The sequence below is a fragment of the Phalacrocorax carbo genome, chromosome Z, assembly GCF_963921805.1.
Source record: "Phalacrocorax carbo chromosome Z, bPhaCar2.1, whole genome shotgun sequence".
Classification (NCBI taxonomy): domain Eukaryota; kingdom Metazoa; phylum Chordata; class Aves; order Suliformes; family Phalacrocoracidae; genus Phalacrocorax; species Phalacrocorax carbo.
Window position 1 is genome coordinate 54,234,484 of NC_087548.1, and position 23,536 is coordinate 54,258,019.

Here is a 23,536-nt window from a genome sequence, read left to right on the forward strand (position 1 = left end):
GTCTGTCCCCTCTACCCCCTTCTTGTAGTCCTGTTGCCACTCCACAACCTCTGTAGTGAAACACAGGCAGACCTAAGGCACCCCTGGTAGACATGACCTGAAGTTTGAATGCAGGAAATGCTGCAGGAACAATGCATCCATCAAATGAAATGATGATTGCTGTGAACTCATTCTGATACACATATATATGTATATGTGTATATATATATCTGTATGTATACATATATGAGTGCATAAACCCTCTGCCATATACTGTTGTTTTCTGTAGTGGTGATTAGAAATACCTGGGTTCAGTAGCAAAGACTCCATTCGCCCGCCTTCCTCTGACCTGTTTTTGGCTTTGAAGACCTGGTTCTTGCCCTGTCACTGCCTCCTATGCTCCATTTCTCAGTTGTCCAATATCTTGCAGAAGGGGGTATTTCCAAAGCTGCACTACTGTTCTTACACTATCCAGCAGCAATGGCCCACATTGCCCTGTGCTGTGCGTGGCCACATGTTAAATGCAAATAAGTTATAATGAACCCATTTTACCCTGGTGTAAGGGTCTGCTCAGCGTCTGGAGCAGCACAGTCTGCTCTGTAGCTTTGAACTTCATCAATGAAATGAAACTACAGCAGATAAATTTCTTTAAGGTTTCGGAGTTTCCTCTTTGTTGTTTTCCTCTCTTGCACTTGACAAGACGCACCCTGATGCAGGAACATTAAAGTCTTATGTATGAGAAGAGTTAAATATCTTATTTCAATTCAGATTTTGATGTCTAAAAGGTGAGACTTTTGCTATTGTACCAGTCCATGTATAGCACAAAGAGCCTGGGTGCAGCAATGAGAAATATGTGATAAAACATCTTAAAACATAGGCTGGGGTTTGCATTCAAAACATAGCTATGTAATAAAACCTTATTTGATTAGACTACTGAAAACTCATGACTGGACATAAAATCTCCTTTGTCATACTTATTTGAATTCTTCTTAATTATTTGCTGGAAATTGAGAAAGTTTTCGAGCCAATGCCAAATGAGTGATTCATGCCTTCTATGGCTTTCTGAATGCACTAAGAAAGAATATTAAATATTAAATGTCCCTGATGATGCTAGCATTCTGAGGCACGATGAGAGCTGTCGCTTTTGTTATTGTTGGAATTTTTGCAGTTTTAAATACTGGGTTGCTTATCTGTTTTAAACAGCGCACACCTCAATTCTGCTAATGTGAGCATAATTAGGCTACATATAGACATGACAAGAGCTGAACCAACCAGCTCTGGTTAATATCTTGATTTAGGATAAGGTAGCTTAAATTCATTATTTGGAGGTATCTGCTAAGCAAACCAGCTCTTGAGCTGAAATCATAACATTTTCTGCAAGCAAAATTCAGAAGCTTGCAGATTCTGACTGTATAACTGTACTGTAAGACACACTTTACAAATCTAAGCCAGTAATATGTCAATGTCCTATCATTAATACCTGTTCAGTTAATGGTAAAGAAATTCTTCCATGCAGTACACTGGCTCCATATCTTTGATGTCTTTCTTTTTGTTTTTCTAATAGCAAAAATACTGAATATACATACGCTAGAGAGTTACTCGATGAAAAAGTCCATGCGTAGTTGAAATTTTGAAAATGACACTTGAAAGTCAAGTGAAGTTTGGTGCCTTACGTTTTAAGCAGGAGCTATTGGGAATATGTGCAGGTGCAAAAATAATTCTGTCTTTACAAAAAAAAAAGAAAGGTGCAGTAAGTAGAGTAAAGATTTTTCAGAATATTGGGTATCCTGTTGAGATCTTCTAGGAGCTTCTGCCCAAGGGCCTTGTGTCATGGTTTCACTATGCAAAGTCTTTGGTGAGAAGACAATATCAAGGAACTTCGGTCCTCTGGACCGTGGTCCTGATCCTGTTCTTCCAGCCTGTATATGTGTATGGGGCCAGGTTGGGAATTAGTAAGCTCACCCATGAAAAAAATATATTAAAATAAATTCTTTTTAAGTCAAAAATCAGTTTTCTGATCCAGCTGAGAGCCTGGCCACGTGAACAATGGTACTGAATTAGTGCAGGTGACAGAACAGAGAGAGCAAAAAGAAAGGAGAGACAGGGAAAAGGATGATATTACTGCCAAACTGTTTATCATGAAACCGCAGAACTACACTCCAAAATGCCTTTTCAGTTCCTGAATTAGGCTCTGATTCAAAAAGGCACTTAGATATATGATGTAGCCCATCTCTAATCAGAAAGGCATTTCACCACTTGTTTAACTCCATGCATGTTTAAGTACTTTATTAACCAGGGGTCAATGGGGGAGGGATAGTTCCTTGATTCAGAGCTTTGGGGACCTTTACTTAAATTATCAGTGTCCAGTGACTCCCCCAGTAGCAGCTGCACTGTGGATATGAAGGCTGACCAGCACAAAATCCTTCATAGTCATACCTATGCAAAGTAATAGTATTGCCACTGTCCCATGAACACCCACGAGGAATTTCTTCAATCTGAATAGGCTGGCTCAAATGCAGGCGTGCAGATGCATTTAAGCACTAAGGTGGGTGGGAGTTAATGAGCGAGCCTGGGTCCTGTGACTACAATGCTGCCCCAGCTCACTGCCACGCTGTGAAAATAACTAATCGGGACTGCCCTAGCACGTCTGCTGCATATTCCGGTGATGGGGTGAAGGTGGTGCCAGATCTGGGGGGAAAAAAAACCAACCAACAACAAAAAAACCAAACTGCACATGCTCTTCCTTTTGCTGCTTCTGCCCTCAGGCAGAAGAGCCTAGCTGAGTGTATTGCATGTCTTTGCATCTCATAAATGCTCCTTTAACACATGGCAGAGCTAATTATCATTAACCTGAACAGTGGCAGGGCTCATCCCAGTTTTTTGTCTGAGCAGAGGCTGGGGGAATGAGTCAGTGCCATTGATGAAAACCCCTGACATTCATGGTTTGATGTTGGATTTCTGTGTCTCGTGTAGTGCCACTAGCTCTGTTTTTGATTAGGATGAAAGAAACTCAGTGTCTCACATTTCACTTGAAGATGAAAAGACTCAGAAAACCTTTTGGTTCCCCGAAATAACAGCCTGTTTTATGGCAGATTTCAGTTTCAATTACTGGCTGTAGCTATTTAAACTATAAACATCTCTTGAAACGGCCATTGTAGTTGTGTTGTTTTTTCAAATCACTGTTTCTGCAAGCCACAGCTATTGGACTTGCAGAAACCATGTTCCTGCTGTAAATCCCTGGTGTAAATGTGCACATGATATCAATACAGAAAATGCTGCAACATGAGCTCTCCCAAATACTTTCACAAGCACTGAAGTTTGTATTCTGTGGTCCAGAGGTTTCCAAGAAATGTACTAGTATGAGCACCTGCTTCTGACACACCTACCTGGCCAGTGCAATAATTCCAGTTTTGGCTTGAGCATATGGAGGTGGTTTGGATACAGCCTCTTCATGTCCCTGTCTCCTGTGTTGTCTGAGGGTAAGGGGTCTTCCCACAGCAGGCCTCTTATACCAAATGAATTAAGCACACTGATGATTTTGTTGATCTGCTGGCATTGACGTATTTATACCCACATCTAAGGCTGAATATGTGCTTAAGGGATTGTATTTTTACTGCTCATGTTTTCCTGGATTTTCTTATAGGTTTGATGTTTCTTTTCCACAGTCATATACGGCTACAAATAGCCAGTGGGTTTAAAAAAATAAAGGGGAAAACAGTGGTGAGAATGGGCAGAGATATACAAACAGGACATGTATCCTGTTTGCTTTCCATCAGGTGAAGAATGGGATGAGTGTGTGTGTGAGTGGCAGCCTTTCCCATTTTAACATTTGCCGTTCCAGTGACAGGACCAGTATAGAAGCAAAAGGAGGTTTTCTCCTTGTGCCATTTGAGCTGAGAGATGAGTTTTTTACTGAAGGCTTTTGGAAGGACTCAAAGGGAGAGAGTGCTGGCATCAATCCAGGGGAGATGGATTAGGGAGGGGAGGTTGGTGAAGTACTGAAAGGAGGAATAAATGAATCGTTTGCTCCATGTGTGATAGCCCACCCTTCCCACACCATGACTGCTGGCAGTGATGCTGCTTATTGGGCCAGCTTACTTGCTTTGGGTCACCCCCCCATCTTTAAACAGTGCACTTATTTAATTTGAAGAAAGTGCCTGCAATCAATAAAAAGAGATCCTTTTATCTTCCTCATCAATCTCTTGTTAATGAACATGCACTTTTTTTTTTCTTTTTAGCTTCTTGGTTACAATGCTTTTAATTTCTCAATGTATGGAAAAAAGGGAGTGCAAACACATGATGGAGCAGCTGATACCACATATTGCTGCTTGCTTCTTTCTGAAGAATTGGCATGTTCTTAAAGGAAAGCAGTGGTCTGGGGGAAGATCACTTGGCCTGCACTGATGTGTGGTCCCCTGAGCATCCTTTCTTAAGCTCTGATCCAGCAGAACCACGAATAGCCACTTCTGAAGACATACTTTACTTTCCTAATGTCCCAGTAGTTGAAGAAAGTACATGATTCTTAGAGAATCTTTAGGTGGACTACTGGGACTTTATTTAAAGCAGATGGATATTTGAAATCCAATAGCTTCCATAAGAATGACTCACCAAGCCTAATTTCCAAAACCTTCAGCAGGTTTGGGGCTGATTATGGTATGACTGAAGGGTCAGCTGAGTGAAATGGTACTTGCTGCTCTAATCTGCAGGATGTTGTCAGTTGTGATCACCTATCTACTTAAGCTTTATTCATATCTTTGTGGCTGTCCAGAGAGAGTGGTCCTCTGCAGTTTGGTAATATGAAATCAATCTCCTTTTAGGATCCATAGAACTAGAGGAACAGATACATCCTCATGACAGGCTGGAGGTTAATGCTGACTGTGGCCTTGTGTCTTTCCTTGAGTTTTTTTGGATTGGAACTTAGTAAAATAACACTTGATTCTCTGCAAAAACACCCCACAAAACAAAATTACAATTTTGTAAGCTTCTGAGTTTCAGCCTGTTACTTACCTATGGCAAGACTCCAAATCTCAGTCACAGATTAGCTTCTTAGTATAGAATCACACTACTTTTTCCTCTAAACCAAAGAGGCCCAAGCCACATAATAATCAGAAATAAATCTTTGCACAAGGACCTAACATAATTACAAACAGGCAAGTCATTTCCTTCCTTATCCTTCTATATTGCCCACCCATGGGCTACCCTAGTAAAATTCTGTTACCTCCAAGGTCATGCTCCCTCCTGTTTTCTTCCAGGGTCTCCCTTTCTATTAACCAATTGCTGGCACTTCTCCAAGGCATTCATCTCCTCCAGCCTGGGCCAGAACACATGTTTAAGCACAGCATGCCAGTGCCAGCATGTCACTACAGAAATGTAAAAGGCTCTAAACTGCAGCTGCAGGAAAGTATTTCTGCATGGCTTTGGGGGGAAAGGGGAGCAGAAAGGGCCCCCAAAACCAGCAAACTGTACCTTCAGTTTACAGTCGTATCTTCAGACCCAAAGTGAGAGACCATCAGCCTTTACCGCAGCCACAAGAGCTGGCACGAAAGGCAATGTGCTCCCTTACCAGCCCAGGTGCGGTAAAGAGCGTGGGGTTGCGTTTTTCTCCAAAGGTCCGGAGAGGAGCCAGCCCCGTGCAGTATCGGGTTGCAGCATCTTGGGCAGGCTGTATCCTGGCCCTGGCTTTGGCCGCGGGTGGAGCAGGGCCAGGGAAGCAGCCTGGCCGATGATTCAGCATTGCCTTTCTCCCTTGTTGGCCAGGAAATAATGGGATCCACCAGGCACCTCCAAAAGCAGGGTGCCACCCTGCTCTTCTCGACACAAGCCCCAACACCCCGCAGCTTCAGCGGGGCTGGGAAGGTGAAGCGGCTCTGCAGGCTTGCCTGGGGAGGGGGACGTGAGGTCTGAGCAGAGCTGGCTGCACGGTGCTGAAGCAGGCAGCCTGCATGCCAGGTCTGGAGGTGCTGCGGGGGAAGGGACCTGCAGCAGAGGAGGGTACTGCAGCCTGGAAGGGAGCCAGGCCCCACGGAGATGCTGCGGCCGCGGAGGCGGCGGGAGGGGCTGGATGGAGGTGGCTGCGTGCCGGGAGGAAATGGTGCAGGCAGGCTGGGCCGCGCCGGGTGGAGGAGAGCGTGAAAAAGCAAGGGAGGTAGTAGAAGCTATTCTGGCTCCATTTAGTCAGGTGGGCTCAGGTTGGCAGACAAGACCCCCTTAGTAGAGCCCTTCCTCAGTTTCTGTGAGCTTACAGCCCCTCTGGCAGCAGGGGGGTGGGGGGGCAATGCACCCACATGCAGGGGAACCCCTGCAAGTGTCCCCACCGGGCTCCTGGGACGAGAGGCTCTGAGGTTTCACAGGGCTCCACGCGTGCAGGTGTGGCAGCCCGTGGTCTGAAACGGTAACAGTCTGTATCTCCATCCAGCTGGGTAGCATTGTGAACAATAACTTCATGGCAACCCTTGTAAGGAAGGTGCAAGATCTCCACACGCATTTCTGTTCACCTCAGCACCAGAAAGATGTGAGCAAAGCAGGAGCATAATTTAAAGGAGAGCAGTTAAATATGGATAGGCTGTAGAGCAGTGAAGATTACAGCGGAAGATTGAACACAGGTAGTTTGCCTGGAAAGCCAGTGCAGAAAAGATGTGGACAAGACAGTGGATTAAACACAAGCTCAGAGCAGCAACAGCAGAGAAGATTGTCTTACTGGAAATAGGAGGGTTGAAAACTTAGACATGGATAAAGAAGGCAAGACATTTTAAAAAAAAAATTGTGCTAAGCACTCAGATGCTGTAGTATCTCACCTGTGCAATGAAGACCCTACTCCCAGCTGGTTCTCAGCTTGCACTCTCCTTTGAAGAGTGATGCTTCGGCTTCATACTCGAGGAGCAACTTGCATGTGTAAAAGTCTGTTTGGTTTTGCTAGATTTATCAGTTAATATAATAGAAGGTACAACCTTCCCTAGAAACCTTGCTTACCTGTACCCAGAGACCACCACAGCTGTCACGGCAACGCTGCTGTGGTGTTACCCTTTCTACAGTGGCTGTGTTGTTACTGCTGTTTGAAATAGGTTTTAAGATACTTGAAAGAGGCTGCACTCATGCAGAATATTACCAACTAAGGAGCACATGTGCTTTGTAATAAGAGGAGCCATGTATGTAAATATGCAGTGCAAGCTGTTCGTTCTGTCTGAGGTTACTGGACCAGACACTTCAATCATAATGTAGACTAGATTGTATGATGATTCATCTTTTTACATTCTTCCAGAGAGTGTTATCACTGGCTGTGCTTGAAGGTAAATTCTCCAGTCACTTGAATGTAGTAGCATCATGATTATTTCAGTTGGCTACTACAGCCTCACAGAAAGCTTTGTGATCAGACATCCATCAATTAGTCCTTGACATGAGAGTCTGTGAAAACACTACGGGATTCATTGAGATTTTGATAAACCTTTTTTATGTGAATGTTATGAATGTTCCCATGGAAGTCAGGGCGGGGCAGAGTGAGGAGAAGGGTAGAGACAGGCATCTTTTTTGTGACTACCAAAAATGTGTAACTACAAAGGAAATAACCTTTTGGATGCCTGACTAAGATACCAGCAAAAATTAGGACCACTTGATTCTTTGTTGCCCTACACTTCCTGCAGCCATTTACACTGATGAGAAAGGGGGGTTCATGCTGCCAAATCTTCAATGCAAATGTTTTCACAAAGTCCAAGGAATTGGAAATTTCTTTTTATACATATGTCTTATTGTTACACCAGTGTACTTTCCTGTGGGAGACAAAAGAGCCTGGGAATAGAGCTGATTCTAATCTTACTTTCATTATGTTAACTGGACTGTTGATTTACCCCTGCATTACATTGCACTGGTGGAAATGGGATTTAGTGCTAAGTATTGGTAGAGGTGAGGAATGACAGGCAAATTTAAGAACAAAGTGGAAGCCTTGTTAATAATAAAATTATTCGATTTTTTTTTTCTGGTTGGGTTTTTTTTTTGTTGTTGTTGTTGTTTTTTGTCTAAGGGAGAGTGAGGATATATGCTAGCAGCATGCCAGCTCGTGAAAAGTATGTTCAGGAGCTGGCTTTAGTGTGAAGTCTTTGCTTTTTTGGTTTTGGAGTGTTTTGGAAAGGAGGTTGGAAAATGGAATATGTATATATATATATATAAAATGCAAACCTCTTTGTAAATAACGTAAATGAGAATTTGTCAGAGGCAGGGAATGTTTGGGGTTTTTTTTTTTTTTTCCTCTGTTTGACCTAAGGTGCATCCCGGCATTATTCCTAGGGAACGAAACTTATTCAGGGGCTTGGAAAGAAAAGCTGTCTGTAGGTGTCAGGGAGGAAGAAACTGCTGCTGGAGAGCGGTCCTCCCCCTGGGAGAGATCGGATATCAGCCTGTGCGAGCCCAGTCCAGCCCAAAGAGCCCCCACCGACACCCGGTCCTCGCTGGAGGACCGTGTCATCGATGGCCGCCGCCTCTGGCCGCGCTCCGGCTGGAGAGGGGGAGCGGGCGGACGCGCAACTCCTGCCCGCTCCCTCCCTTTGATTTGATGGCCTTTATTCCCCCTAATTGGATAAAATAGGAAGTCACTGACAGTCCTGCGTTGCTGGGTGTACTGATTTCCCTCAGACCAGCCCTGCAGAGGGCGGGGGGTGGGGTAGGGAAGGAAGGAGCGAGTCGGTACATCAGGGAAACAGGCTGCGAGGGGGCTGGGGGAGCGGAGCGGGGCGGGGGGGGGGGGGGGTGGGGGGGTGGAAGGAGGAAAGTGAATGAGCGCTCAAGAAGGACAAAGAGGGAGGGGAGAGAAAGGGAGTTACCACCGTCTTGGCATCGCTCTTCCTTTCAAACCTCTGTGTAATGATATTGTTTGCAGTGATGCTCAGACAGCGAGCACCTGCTGCTCTGTAATGATTCAGCCTCTTTCAGCCGCCGCTGTAACACGACAGGATGCTGCTGCTACTGTCACTTCTGCCGCTGCCGCTGTTGTTACAGATTTTGCTTTTGCTCCTTCTACCGCATGACAATTGTTTTCCTCGTCTAATCAGATACCAGCCTCAGATGCTCAAGGTGAGAGTCTTGCCTTTCGCTCTGGGCTATTGGTTCACTTAATCTGGTCCATTTGTTCGGTGTTCGCGGCTTTCTTTCTCCTGTCACCTTCCTTCCCCCTGTTTTGTTTTGTTGTGCTTGCTTTTGGGGGGATGTTTCTTCCCTCCTGCAGAAGAGCTGGAATTGCTTGAGAGGCGTTTAAGGAATTATAAAAGTGGCCAGCAAACAGGAGCTCAGTAATTGCAAAGCTACTCTTGCTTTGGAGAGTTAGAGAAAGCGACTGAGGGCTCAGGGGCAGGGGGTTACGGGGGTCCTCATTTTTCCTGCGTGCTACTCCTCTCCCAGTTTGGATGATGTTGCTGAGCTTGGACCTTTTGTTGACTTCCACTCTGTGATTTTTGCAGAGCACTGTGACTATTACTACCATCTCTTTTTGTCTGTGTCTCACAGTAATGGACTGTGGTAGAGTTAAGGCCTTTTGGAGGTGAGCTGTTTGAGAGCTGATGCTTAAACATGTCTGAAGTAGCTGCCGACACTTTCCCCAGCCCCTCTGCTCAGCTGAGCCCTGATGCGTCCCTCAACGGGGTCGCGGCTGAGGAGAACATGCCGGGGACCCAAAGAGAGGACAGGAGGGTCCAGGGGATAGCAGGCCTTGCTGCGACCTGCTGTGTGTGCCTGGAGGCAGAGCGACTGAAGGGCTGCCTCAACTCTGAAAAGATCTGCATCGCCCCTATCCTGGCTTGCCTGCTCAGCCTTTGCCTCTGCATTGCTGGCCTCAAGTGGGTCTTTGTGGACAAGATTTTTGAGTATGACTCTCCTACCCACCTTGACCCTGGGAGGATAGGACAAGACCCAAAGACCGCTGTGGATCCTACAGCTCTGTCTGCCTGGGTGCCTTCGGAGGTGTATGCCTCACCCTTCCCCGTACCTAGCCCCAAGAGCAAGGCTGAAGTGACAGTGCAAAGTGACAGCTCGCTGGTGCCCTCCAAACCGTTCCTCCAGCCTTCTCTGTATAACCGCATCCTAGATGTTGGGTTGTTGTCCTCTGCGGCACCTTCACTGTCACCACCCGCCCTGGAGCCTACCACAGCGTCTCAGGCGCAAGCAACAGAAACCAATCTTCAAACTGCTCCAAAACTTTGTAAGTAGAAGCTATGTGTGTGTTTGTTTTTCCCTCCACAGAAACAAAACAAACAGAAAAAAACCCAAACCAAAAAGGCACTTAGCTGTTCTGCTACTGTCCCCGTGGAGGACATGTGATTGGCATGCAAAGCTTAAATGTGCTAGCATGGGTTACCTTCTGAGGAGAGCACATAGGGGCCTCCGAACCTAGTTCTGCAGTGTGCGTGGCAATAAAGAGGGCTTCATTTGGGACACTTTTAAAGTACCAGTACCACCCTTTTCCCTGCATCCACTTATAAGAAAGTATGTGATTTACTTCAAGGGTTTGTCTGATAGCTCTTCCACATGGTCTATCAGCATTTTTCCTTACAAATTTGATATGCGTCCTGTGCTGGATCTTCCGTGTGTGTTCATTTGCTTTGCCTTGCCTGGAGAGCACTTCTGCTACCTCCTTCCTGAAGTCTGTTGCTGGCAACCATCCCTGTCATTCTCCTGAAACACTTAGGGAGAACAGTGGGAAAGAGCGACAGTGTATTTGAAGCAGTTAGAGACTGGGAATTATTAATATAGCAGTTAGCTTATGATCTTTCCCTTTCTCTTAAGAGCATAGCACACATTTCTCTTCCCCCTCCTCTAGGAGCTGATTCTTGTTGAACCTGTTTCTCAGACATTGCCTCACTGACTTTTGTGGGGCATTTCAGGCAAGCACTCTTGCCAATGCAGGAGGGGTCAGTTTCCAAATTAGTCTTTCTCATCCTTTAAGCAAAAAATACCCAGGGTACCTGGATTACTTTCTCAGTAGCGATCATAAAGCATCATAGTACCGCATTGCTGAAGTGTAATTTTTTTGACATTCATAATTTTAACCCATCAAATCCGGAGCAGATCAAGCCAGCAGTTCCTGAGCTGTGTAAAATCGTGCAATTCTGGTAAAAGAGAAGGCAGTGCACCGTCGTGCTGAAAGCACAGGACCGAGTTTCCTTTGGAAAGCTGCAGTGATCAGAATGAGTGACTGTTCCTTGCAAATTGCCTTGCAGGACCCCATCTCATTTATTCTTCCTCATGCCTTCCCTGTAACGCTGCAGGATGGCCACCTTGTACATACTGGTACATACTTGTACATACGGGACCTCACCCTGGAGCCCTGAAGTAACCAGAAGTTTGCTGCTGAGTTTATCCCCAGCAGGACTTGACTCGGTATAGATATGTGGCAACTGGATTAGATATAACCACCTTGCCGGTGAAAATAAGCATAACTACCGTGATTTCAGTGGAGGTCCTTTCAGCTGAGAGTCAGTCTTGGAGAGCAATTCCCCAGTTACTGAAAGAAAATTGTAGGTGTTCCTGTAGAAGCCCTGCTGCCTTTTGCTTAGATAAAGGGTGACAACCAGCCTTTGGATTAAAAGAATTGGTCGGATGGAGGCAGTCTAATAGGGAAATATTGCTGTGCAGTTAAATGACAGGGGCTTTGTCTGTGGTAGGTAAGACATTACTTGAATTATTGGGACACTTGACCACCTTTACAATTATATAGAACTATACAAAGTGGGTTTGTTTTTTTTATCACTGATGAAAAAAAAAATCTTTTTTTGTAGTGCAAATATAATAAGTGACATTAAAGATATGACAGCACTTTTTACTTCATAAAGTGAGCAGGGATCACCACCCAGTCAAAATGGCCTCATTAATGTGAGAGGAAGAAGCAACCAAAAGCTAGCTATCCCAGGAAAATCCGTCATCCTCTTGAATGTCCATATGTGAGGCAAGCCTTTATCAATAATGTCCTAACTTCGTCTCTGAAGTAAATGAAGGGGGCAAAACAAAAAGATTCTTTGGAACAGTCGCTGACAAAAAGCCATTATCTCCATTCAGATACGCTCACATCTGGGAAATAAATGGTTGTCCAGAAATTAGGTGATGATGTTGAGGGTTGGTTGTTGTTTTTTTTTTTTACTGTTGCCTTCATTTTATTAAGATAAATGTGTTTTAGGGCATCACAGGCTTCCAGATAGGTACAGACTGAAAGGAGAGGGAGAACTGGCAGCAGGTCAAGTTTGGGTTGCTCTGAAGGAGAAGGTTGTGAAGACAGTATTTGTTCTAACTGTGGCATGTAATTCTGACTATGGCAAGGGGCTGTAATTCCCTGCAAAGAAAAATAAGAATTCATAGCTGGAAAAGTACACTGCAGAAGATCTGCCTAAGAATTCAAAGAGGCATGAAAAGAACTTTTTGGACAGCTCTAAAAGCACTGTCTTGGGGGTTTTGAAACAGCTGCATTTCAAACACATCATTGTGTTTTATGTAGAGCAAGATTTGTTGGAGAGGTTGACAGATTGCATCAGTGATAACTATTTTTTTTATGAATGCCTTTGACAGCTATAAAATTCTCAGAGAGATGGCTTGGAAAGTAGCATCTGCAAATTGGATTGTCCCTTCTTTTACCTCTCAATGTCCGTTTTCCCATTTCAGGCAGAGTGAGGTAACTTGTTTCCAGAAAGCCCCTTTTGTGCTGATCTTTTTTTTTTTTTCTCCAGTGCAGAAATAAAAAAAGAACTGACACATCTCATATTCTGTGGCTGATGTATTGTTTCTGAACCAAGCTTTTCCATGAGTTTCCAAATCCTTCTCTCCTCTTCTCCTCTCTTTTCTGTCTTACTCAGCATATTCCCCTTAAAGCTGTATCCTTCAAGGTCATAGCCTGCAGAGAGCTAATTGATTCTTCTTTCTCCTGGAGCCTGGGAGAGAAAGCAGAAGAGAGACAATCCTAGTAATTGTGTCTGGTGCATTAGATTCAAGACTGGTCTCACTCCTATTATTATACTTTGCCCTTTATCAATACAGAAATAATCTCTTCCTTTCTGTTTGGTTTACATTTTGTATTGTAATATCATTTCTCCTTTGCTGAAACAGAAAGGAAAGGCAAATGTTTTAAAGCATTCCCACATTTATGGAGCATGGCAATCTTAGCATAATTGCACCAGAGAAGATTACATTACAAGCGGGATATAATATTACGCACTAACGTACAATCTCCCTCCCTCTGAGAAGACATGCAGATTGTAAAAGTGCTAACACAGTTCGGGAGCTAAATTTTACTTCTTCCTACACCAACACCTTTAAATACTATTCTACCCTTTACCCAGGCTGGTAATACACGCAGTTCTGTAGTACTGTCAAAACTATGGTTCTGTAATAACTGTGTCTATACATCTGCAAATCAACCACTCCCGTCTTTACAGGTCTTTACAGGTCTTTACACTGCCTTGTCTTTCCATATAGACAGATGTCCCCCAAAGCCACCACCGAGGTCAATGTGATGGTGCCTTTCTGGGGTGACAGCTCTGCCAAAGGATGCAGCACTCCTGCATTTTGGCTCTGCCCTGAAACCGAGGCTCCTGAGCCCTTGGCTTTGGGATCACAGCTCTCCTGACTTGGTAAGGTGCCACTGGGGCACACAAGAGGCAGGGCAGGAGGTAGGCCACAGCACAAGGACTCTGCTGGAGTGGGCTTCCCTGTGAGCAGAGCAAAAGGCCTGGCAGAGAGCAGGGTCCAGAGGAGGCACCTCCCCAGCATACAGCCATGCTGCCCCTGTGTCTTTTCTGCTTTTGGCTTCCCTGGCCGCCTTGGGTGCCGTGTGCCTATGGGCCAGCTGCACACCTCATGCCATGCTGCATCTCCCTACCTCTGTGCCCACTGAGTTGTGCTGGCCAAAACATGCAGGGGTGGGTGGGTGGGTGAAGCACGACCTGTGCAAGCCCCTTGGGGGCAGGCAGGGCTCTCTCCTACCCCACTGGTGCTAGCCCTCACCAAGAAAACATGGCAAAATGGAGGAAGGGCTGTGCACTGCTGTCAATAACCCCTGACTGGGACTGATCCCTTCTTGTGTTTCTGACTTCTGCTGTCACTTCAGGTGTGCTGGGCCAGCATCAGCAAAGGCTGCTGCTTTAATATCCGCAGTGGAAAAAGTGTTAAAAGAATACCTCTGAGGACTGGTAGTGGGTGTTTACGTAGCAAATGGTCTCAGCTCCCCATCAAAGTTATCCAGGCACAATGGCTGAATTTCTTGTGTCTTTTCAGAGCTAGGGATGGGGAAAATGGAAAGAAAACTAGCCTGTCCCTTGTTTTGGTATTATACTGTAAATATATCTTGAAATTCCTCTCTGCGTCTTTCACCTCCGCTTGTTCTTTCTCCTTGATGTCCTTTCTCCTATACATAGTGATTTGTGAAAGTCTGTATTTTACCTCTCTAGCAGGCTGGAGGGAGCCTTTCCCTCCAGTTATAGGTGCTGCAGCCCAGCTGAAAGCTTCAATTTATGGACAGTGAGGGTTTGTTCATAGCAGCTTCACACAGTGTTTGTTCTTGAAACAGTCTAATTCTGACCCATGCTCTGCAGTTCAAATCCCCATCACAACACCGCAGGGTTGAGTCCATGCCTGGCAGCCTCTGACAGTGTCAAGGTCAGGGATGCCTTGGAGAGCTGCAGGGAACTGTACTCACAGGAGAGGAAAGCAGATGATACAGCACAGGCTATATCCCAGCCTTTCTACTCTCCTTGTTACTCTGCATGGGAGCACGGCAAGGGAGACTGCTTTTTCCCCAAAGCTTAAAAGTGCAGGAGGAGAGCACCTTAAAGCAGATGCTGCTCCATTTATGATAGAGTATTGATGTTGATTAGCTTCAGACACCTGACTTAAGTGCCTACATTAGGAAGCTAGGCAGCCTTCAGCTTCCTAGTCAGCATAAGGGGAAAAACCTCCCCCATGCAATTCCCAGTGTGAGTCTAGCAGGAGTAACTCTCTTTCTCCAATGAGTACATAGGAGACTAGCCTTGCAATTCAGTTTCTAAGTTAAATGTCTGCTACACAATGTGAAGACTCATTTTGAAAGCCATGACTTTTCTTTGGTGTGTCCTGTGAATTAACAATGTCTTGACACTGGGAAGTTATAATTAATCATGGTTAAGATACCAGACAAATTCTGAGCCTAACTCAAGAGTGTAATAAAGAGATGCTGATCTCAGTAAGCCCTGGAGACACAACTGGGCCTCCATTAACCAGCAGCAATAAAGCAAGTGCCACTGTACTGAGCCAGCCTGTCTGTATTTCCCTGAAACCCTTCTTTCTCTGCTTTCCCAAAGGTCATGGTGGCTTACAGATGTATATACTTGTGGCAGGAACACTCAGAGTGAAGTGGGATTGGGACTGATGGGGAGAGATGCACAAGATGCTGCAATTGTTAGGGAGTTCAGGTCCATTAAGCCTTCTAAAGTGATAACTGAGACTTCCTCTCCCCAGCCCAGTTGGTCAAACTGTCTTTAAAATGCCCTCAACAACACACAGTTTGTTCAGGCAATTTCATTTTTTTGTTTATTTATGTATCTCTACCTTTTTAACCCTTTTTAATGTTCGTTGCTTGCATAGAAACAGTTCTTATATTTAACCAAGGAGGACTGGACTGATTCATCCTGTGTTTCTTTCCCTTGGACAAGCACCCCAAATTCATGGTTTTCAAAATTACCTCATGGGTGTGGTTTTTCTTTCATGCACCATGCATCATGCACAGAACATGATGGAGAAAAAGCAGTATTTCCTGAAGTATTTTCTCTTAATAACCGTCTGAATTTCTCAGTGCAAATTAGTAGTCTGCACTTGTATTTTTTTTTAAAAGCTTTATTTTACTTTGTAAACTTCACTGAGAATAAGTTACATATTCTTGCTACCTGGAAATTTTGCATGGTCTCCCTCCTTATTTATATACATATGCATGTGTAAGAATAGAAAATACAATAGGTATATGGAGTATATGGCCTTTGTCTCCTTACTAAAAATGGCATCTGTGATTGTACTGCATCATAAGTTTCTAAGCAAAAATGATTAAAAATTGATGTCATAACAAAACCCAGGATTCGGATTTCCACTGCAGGGGACTGAAATTATCGTCCTTCTAAGTGAAATATTTTATTTCCTATTTGTGCGCTGCAAGTAAACGCCCACAGCAGCTCACCTCAGATTTGCAGTGCATAACTCTCAGGTGCAGAGAAACCTTGGGGAACTTTCTCAGCATCAGATGACAAGGCAGAATTTGGCTTGCTGGAGGCTAAGTAGCAGGTTAATTGTGATGCAGAGCTGGAATGATATAAATGAGTGTTTTCATCATTTGCAGTCTTGCTAATGGAAATGCAATAGATTTGCTGCAGAAATCCAACTCAGAATCAATAGCAATGCAATGAGGCAGCTGGTTCAGGGAGTGCACATGTGATGCCAATCTACTGCAGACAGTACCTGGGCAGAGACTGCTCTGGCTCTGTCAGGAAAGGGCAGACAGCGCTAGAAGATGCCACAGCAGGTGATGAAAGACTTCTGAAAGGAAAAAGGTCTGCTTCACCTAGGATGGAGCAATGTTAGGCTTTCTCTAACTAAGGGAATATAAATGTTTTCTTTGAAGAATTCAGATCTGTTTGGACCCAAAGATGTCTATTTTAGCTACAAGGTACTAAGTTGAGCAAACACAGAAGTCTTTGTGCTTCAGGTCATGTTCAGGCCACATGAAATCAAGGAAGGGCTGAGTCATAGTGCGTAACTTTGGAGATGGGTAGGCAGTTTTAGAGCATCTCCTGCTAAGGGCTTCTGCCCTTTTGTTCCCCAGGCAGACTGTGGAGAGGAGCAGGCACTGCCTTTTTGTGGATTGTTTTATAGTAGGCACACTGGCTATCTTTACTATTTATACTGCAGGGAGCCTAGTTTCCTGGAGAGTAAGCACCGTGAATCACATCTTGATCTTTCACATTAAAATGTTATATGAAGTACAAGACTCAGTAGGATGTACACATTAAACTCAAGAGCCGGAGCACAACCGTTGTTTGGCAATTAGAGAGCTCTTGAAAGCAGCAAGAGGGAAATACCTATGCATTATTTTTGGGCAATGTAATGTCTGCTTATTTGCAGTTTGTCCTGTCTCATCCTGTCTCTCATTCCAGCCCCACCATCCGCAGTATAGCCTTAGTTACTGAGACAAAAGGAAAGGTTTTAGCTGGGGAAAATGGACAGGAATAAATCCGGTGCAACATGGCTGGCTGCCACTCAGGGCTGCTCTAAGCTAAACCAGAGGCAAAGTCCATCCAGCACAGGCTCAGTGGCATCCCTCTATTACCTTTGCTTCTGTATTGTTTTATTATTAAAGCCTGATTTTAATATTTTTTCACATATGCTTTCACTATCCCCCTCCCCCACTTTTTCTTTTTTATATCTTCACTTCATCCTGGAACTTGCTGGCAGTGCATTCTCATATCTCAGACAGCTTTTTATTTTGGCAATGAATATCGCTTCAGTTTTTGAGATGAAAGGAAATCAATACTGGGTTGGTAGTCACATGGCTCAGGGGGAAGTATATGAATCTATGATCTTAAGCATGATTCGTGACATAGTTCAGTATTTCTATGGAATTCCTGAAAGAGATTTGAATTTTACAATTTTTATCAGTCAATTAATTCATGTGATTAGACAGATCAAAGGAGAAAAAAAGAGTATCAAGCTCATTCAAAAACCTTTCTCTTATGCAAGAAAAAAGAGAAAAGACAAGATGACTTGAATCTTCTAAGGTGGTAAGTGGAAGACAGTGTAAAGCTGCTGGAACTGGGTCTTGAGAAGAGAAACGTACCCTTTTCACTATACTAAATTAATCTGGGTAATTAATTTGGTTTTTCAGCTTGAAGGAAATGGCCTGAATTTCCACTGGCATAAAGGTTTTCATGTCTGTAGCCCTGTAAGACGTAGCAGAGCACTGGGATACTCTGGTTCATGACCTACATGACAGAGTATCCTCCTGACTAAGGTTTCTTCCAGACCCCTACCAGTTGTGGTGTGAAGACTCAGAGCGAGACGGTGTCTGCCTTTTCCATTATTCTAGCTTCACTTTTAAACAAACCCACCTACTTTGACTTTGAAAATACGTGTTTGTATTCTGGCCATTTGTTCATTTACACCTTTCTCTCCTAGATTAAAAAGCCCTTCCGTGCCATCTATTTTCCTCTCACAAAGGTGCAATACACTGTAATCAGCTCAGCTTTGGATAAGCCTTTTTGACAGGATAGGCAGGCTGAGCTCTATAATTCCCCCCATGGAGGGAATTGTTTTCAGTCCTTGAATTATTTCATCCCCTTCACGCTTTCTTAGTTTTCAGACAAATAGAGCTATAATTTTGATATGATACTTATACCTAGGCTAGTCCAAAATCCCAATGAAGGACAGCAAAATCTGTTCAGTGCCTTGGTCACTGTTCAGGAGCACCCAAGATGCATGAAGTAGCACCAGTGTCTGTTTAATATTTTAAGCAGTAAGTCAGTAATAATGTCAAGTCAGAGCAGAAGACCCATGTCCCATACGTGCAAGGACCGTCACTGTCCTTATTCTTGACCCCCAAGGTCACATGCTGCTTCTTACTAGGGTGGAACAACAATCCTAAGAGCCAGTCAGGGGAAGAAAAGACAAATATCACCTGTCCTTGGCAATGCTGTGTAGAAAGAGTTTCAGTTCTCTCATTCCGCAGCTGGTTCTCTCCTGCTCTGAAGGATGCCTTTAGCAAGTCTTCTTGAGTGAACAAGAGGACACTCAATGGTTTTAACTGTGCAGGCTCCACTATTTCCCTGACTTCCTGCTCATGCTTTGAAAGATTTCTCCCTCTGTGCCCTGCTGACATTTCTCCTGTTGTTGGCCCAAGGACCACAGCATCAGTTTGCCCTTCATTCAACTTATTGTCTCTGCTCCTCCAACATTTGGTTCTTCCTTCCAAAAGTGGAAACAGCCCCAGAGCATGGTTTTGTGGGAGGGAAGGATTTTGGTGTTTGTGCATCACTCCTGTTTACCCAGCTTAATGACACTTTGCTTATGGGATGGATTCTCTTGTGTTTCTGTCCTACAGTGGGTCTGCTGCATGTACTCAGGCTGATTAGGTTGCAGGACACCCAAGCATCTTTTATCATCACAGGACATGGGAATTAAGGAGCATGATTATATCAAGAAAGTCACAATGGCTAATAATTTCAAGATAGCTGAGATTTGCAAGACATATTTACATTTTCAAGATAGCTTTTCGTGGGCTGTTGGTGTGCTCAGCAGGATGGTTAGCAGTGTGAACGTAATACTGCCTTAGCCACGAAAATGACGTATATCACAGTGAGAGAGACAACTGCAGGGGTATAGAAGAATAATAATTTCTGTATCTAGCCTGAGCTGGTCAGGGAACAAACTAGTAAGTGTATTGTTAGGGTTTTAGGAATTAAAGAGCATGGGGTAAGAGGGATGCCAAAAAGGCTTCATGCTGTATTGATACTGAGGATTGGAGAGGCTTGAGTTCATATTTGCAAGAGAGGAACATCATTAAGCAGCCAGGAAAGTACCAGGAAATTGGGAAGAGTGATTGTATCTGCCAAGCACATGAGAGCAGGAGAGGTCTGATCCTTTCTTGACTGAAAGAAAGCAGGAGGAACCTGCTACCCAATGTCACCTGCAGTCTGCCTGGGACTTGCAGGAGATCCTGAAGCAGCTTTTTCCTCTGCTGAGGGGCTGGGCTATGAATGCAATCATCCATGCTTGGACCATGCTCCATTTCTAAGGGAAGCTCTGCAGGGCAGATCCTCTTGTGATCCAGCCATGCCGAGGATGGTCTCCTCATTGATGCTGAGATCCAAGGAAATGCTCTTCACACCCTGCTTTCACCAGCCTCCCTGAGGGCTGCAGCCACTCTGCTCTGCCTGTGCAGCGAACACTGCAAAGCGGCTCCCTCTCATTGAACTATTTCCCATCACTTTATTCAAAAGCCCGCTGTGCACTCCAGTCATTGCCTCATGGAGGTTAGTCAGCCCACCCTGCTTTTTGGAGATTGATTTCATCATAGCATTAATAGATTTTGAAGGTTATCACTAACAATTTTTGCAAACTCCTCCAGCTGTGTAATTTCTGTGATGTACAGCCGTGTATGTATTCTGTTTGTGCGCAAAGAAAAGCTGTGTTTCAGGATCAAAAAGCCAATAAATGCATTAGCACACAGGGTCTTTTCTTCAAAGTCAGTTAACAAAAAGATACCTCAGAATTCTCCTTTTGCTTTATAAAATGGTGTCTGTCCAGTGAAGCCAATAAATACACTGTTTTTTGAACATGTGAAGGTTCAAGAACATGGCTTGCAAGCTCTCTGCTTCTTGCGAGCTCCAAACATTTGAATACGCCATGCTGTAGAGATTATTGGAGATCTCTCAGATAAGTAGCTTTTCAAGCAACCCTGTAATTTTCCTAATTGTTGCTAATCGTCTGTTTAGTGTGTGCAGTTTTTCCATCTCCAAATTTAGAGGAAGGATTAAAAAGACATGTTCTGCAAGTGTATGCAGATAACTGCTACAAGCCTAGGAAGCAGATTTACTATCTGTAAATCAGATGAAGTATCAGTTCCCTCAAGCCACTTAGCTGGGCAGAAGCTGACAGGGGAGGGGGCTGAAGGCAAAGAAAATAGAAAAATATTCTGATTCTTCCTAAAGAGAACCGAGGTCCAGCGAGTGTGACATGACAGTATGCCAGCATTCAAGAAAGAATTTGGTATCTAAATTGACTTGCCCCTAACAGATATCTGGCAGGTTCCCCAAGTTGCAGAGTAATGTGTGGTTATGTTCTGCTTTCGCTTTTGCAGATTAGCTTTTGCAGATTATTTGTAATGTCTTCTCAGGGCTTCAGGGCTGTCACTGATACTTTCAGGATGCTAATATACATTGATTTTAACAAATGGGTACACCAGTGCTACTGCCTGATGTTAACTTACATTTCATTCATATATTAATATTCATACATTACTCTGTTTTACAAATGGTAATCGCATAATGACAAAATATTCCCAAGAATTAATCCAAAATGATGACTTAACAAAAACATTGACAAAGTTTTTTAAATTACAGCTTGCAAATGTAGCTCACCTCCTCTAAATACTGCCCCTGCAGAGGAAGACTTAAAAACATCAGCCACTAGAGAAAGATCAAACAAATGACTTGACCATGATCTTTGTGTTATGACAGGTCACATAAGCGAAAATTTGGGATGTTCAGATCTGGCAAGGAAACACTGTGTCATGTTTGAGTGAGCTGAAAAGAGATTATTGAAACTGGAAGTTAACAACAGTTTTTTTAAGTGCAAGCCAGTTCAACTGCTGGAATTTTTACTTCAGGGGTTAACTGACCTCAACCAACTGCTCAGGAAGAATGCACGTCCCAACCAGTAATGTCACCAATTGCACCGCAGTATCTTGCTACCCCAAAGTAACTGATTCATATCCCAATCTCATAAAGAGAGAAGCTTTAGCAAATTCAGATCCCACTCTCTGGTGACTTCGAGTGAATGCAGATTTCTTCATGTTTACAGTAATTACTTGAAACAACTCTTTACCTATACGCTCGCTGACTCTAATTTTCACTGAAAACTAATAGGCCATTCAGCTACACTGGCCTTTGTTTTACCTTGAGGTGAGTTCAGGATTGAGAATGCTCTCTACCTTTCCAGTTACAGCTCAGCCTCTCTGGGCTTGTATGTAAAAGTAGAAGAAACCTTGGAATGACCATTTGAAACCTAACACTAATTCTGCTTTAAATTCTATTAATTTAAAGACCATTATGTTCCATGCTTGTGGGGAGCCCATATGGTGAATATTCATAAAGCATAAGAAGACTATGTAGCAGAAGGACCACAGATCTAGAGATATCTGTAGCACTATGAGAGCTTCTGGGGATGTTCACTAGCTAACAGAGCTTTTAAAGTTGTCAGTTTGTGACTGCCCATGTGTGATCTCAACCTCAGTCTTTCTTGTGCTTCATTTTTTCACACTGTTAGTGATCTGCCCTTTTCGTTGCTTGAGAAGCCTTCAAGCTCATGCTGCTTGGCATTCTCGGCAGACTTGGACCCAGAAATCTGCTCCTGAAGGCAGCTCGTGTTTTGAATTATGCATAAGTCCATCACAGAGGGGCTGTACTTCATGGCTCCTTTTTGGGGGTGGTGATGTAAGGGAGTCAAAGTAATATAGTGACACTTTTCATTTTTCATGTCCTAGCTCGGTTAAGAGCAACCCTTGAATAGTGTCATTTTTCTCCCATGTGACTGTTTAATCACCTGAGAGAGTACCAGCCAGAGTTTTGTGGTAAGATTGATTATACTCCCAACAAAGTGCTTCCTTCAGCTGAGCACTGGGAAGTAGCCTAGTTTAGCAGCTAATGGGCTTCAGTCTGAAGGGGAAATGGCGACTGTGATTGAAATGTCACACAGGCTTTTGGGCTGTGTGCTGAACAGTACTGAGATCCTGGGGAGGTTGTTCAGCTTTCAAGATGCGGGGAGATATTCCTGAGCTGAACCACACAAAGCTGTGCTATGGGGGCACTTTACCTTCCCCTTTGAAAGTGTCAGGGGGGCAGATGTGGGAATATCCAGACCTGCAAGTAGAGAAGGATGTTGCTGCAGATGTAATGAAAATTTCGTTCACACTGTTTAGCCTCCACTGGCACAGGGCTGGTGCTGTGAGGTTTGCAGTGTCACTGCCGGCATTGGCAAAGTACACTGCAGGACCAGCTAGGACCCGAGTTTGCATGGCACAAGACAAAGAGAACTCTAACAGAGTGGTCTTCCACTAACACCCTGCAACACACATTTTGACAGCAGCCTGCACTCATATCCATTACAAGCCTGGGGGAGAACTAAGGAAATATACTCACCAGCCCCATTTTACAGAGCGTGAGTCAATAATAACATCGTAGGTGACAGCTTACAAATGTTTGCCTTGCTTGGGTGAATTAACAGTCTCTGAGTGCCAACAGCTCCTCTTACAGAGGCGTTGGTGATTTACCCAGTATCATAGAGGAAACCTGTGGCAGCACCAGGAATGAAGTCCCACAGCCTGAGAGGCAGCTGTTGTCTCTTTAGAGAGTAGCATGTACTAATGAAAACCCTGGAAGAAAGGGGAGAAAAGTCACAAATAAAGGGTACTAAGTATGGTTGCATGAAGATACAACAAAGCAAAAATCATTCCAGAATCCCTCAATTCCAGAGGTTTTTGTTTGTTTGTTTGTGGTAAGAAATATTGTTTAAAATATGTAGGAAGGCAATACATCTTCACTGTTAAAAGACATTATTTTCTGGCATTTATCCCTAAAACTGGATGAAATAAATGTAAACAAAATCAGATACTGACATTTCAGGTTAAATCGTTTTTCCGTCATTGCTTCATTGAAGGTAATAGACTGTTAGCTAACAGCTTCCTTCACAAAAAAAAAATAGTAACATTGCACTTCATTGATATTTGACAATTTACAATTTATCCAAAGTCTAGAGATCACATTTCCCAAAGTTGAGAGCTTTGAATGTTGAAGACTTGTTG

At 43.9% G+C, this 23,536-nt stretch overlaps 2 protein-coding genes across 7 annotated transcripts in view; both read left to right on the forward strand.

Annotated features, from left to right (window-relative positions):
- Positions 1–23,536, forward strand: part of NRG1 (neuregulin 1) — a 183,970-nt gene that overhangs the window by 68,894 nt on the left and 91,540 nt on the right. The gene's annotated exons all lie outside the window — the stretch shown is intronic.
- LOC135310668 (uncharacterized) lies at positions 8,810–10,153 on the forward strand. Its single transcript, XM_064439493.1, has one exon. The coding sequence runs from the start codon at positions 8,920–8,922 to the stop codon at positions 9,079–9,081; it is 162 nt and encodes a 53-aa protein (XP_064295563.1). The 5' UTR covers positions 8,810–8,919; the 3' UTR covers positions 9,082–10,153.

Bases quoted from the DNA above. Each gene is read 5' to 3' on its own strand.
- LOC135310668 (XM_064439493.1), top strand. From the start codon at position 8,920: ATGCTGCTGCTACTGTCACTTCTGCCGCTGCCGCTGTTGTTACAGATT.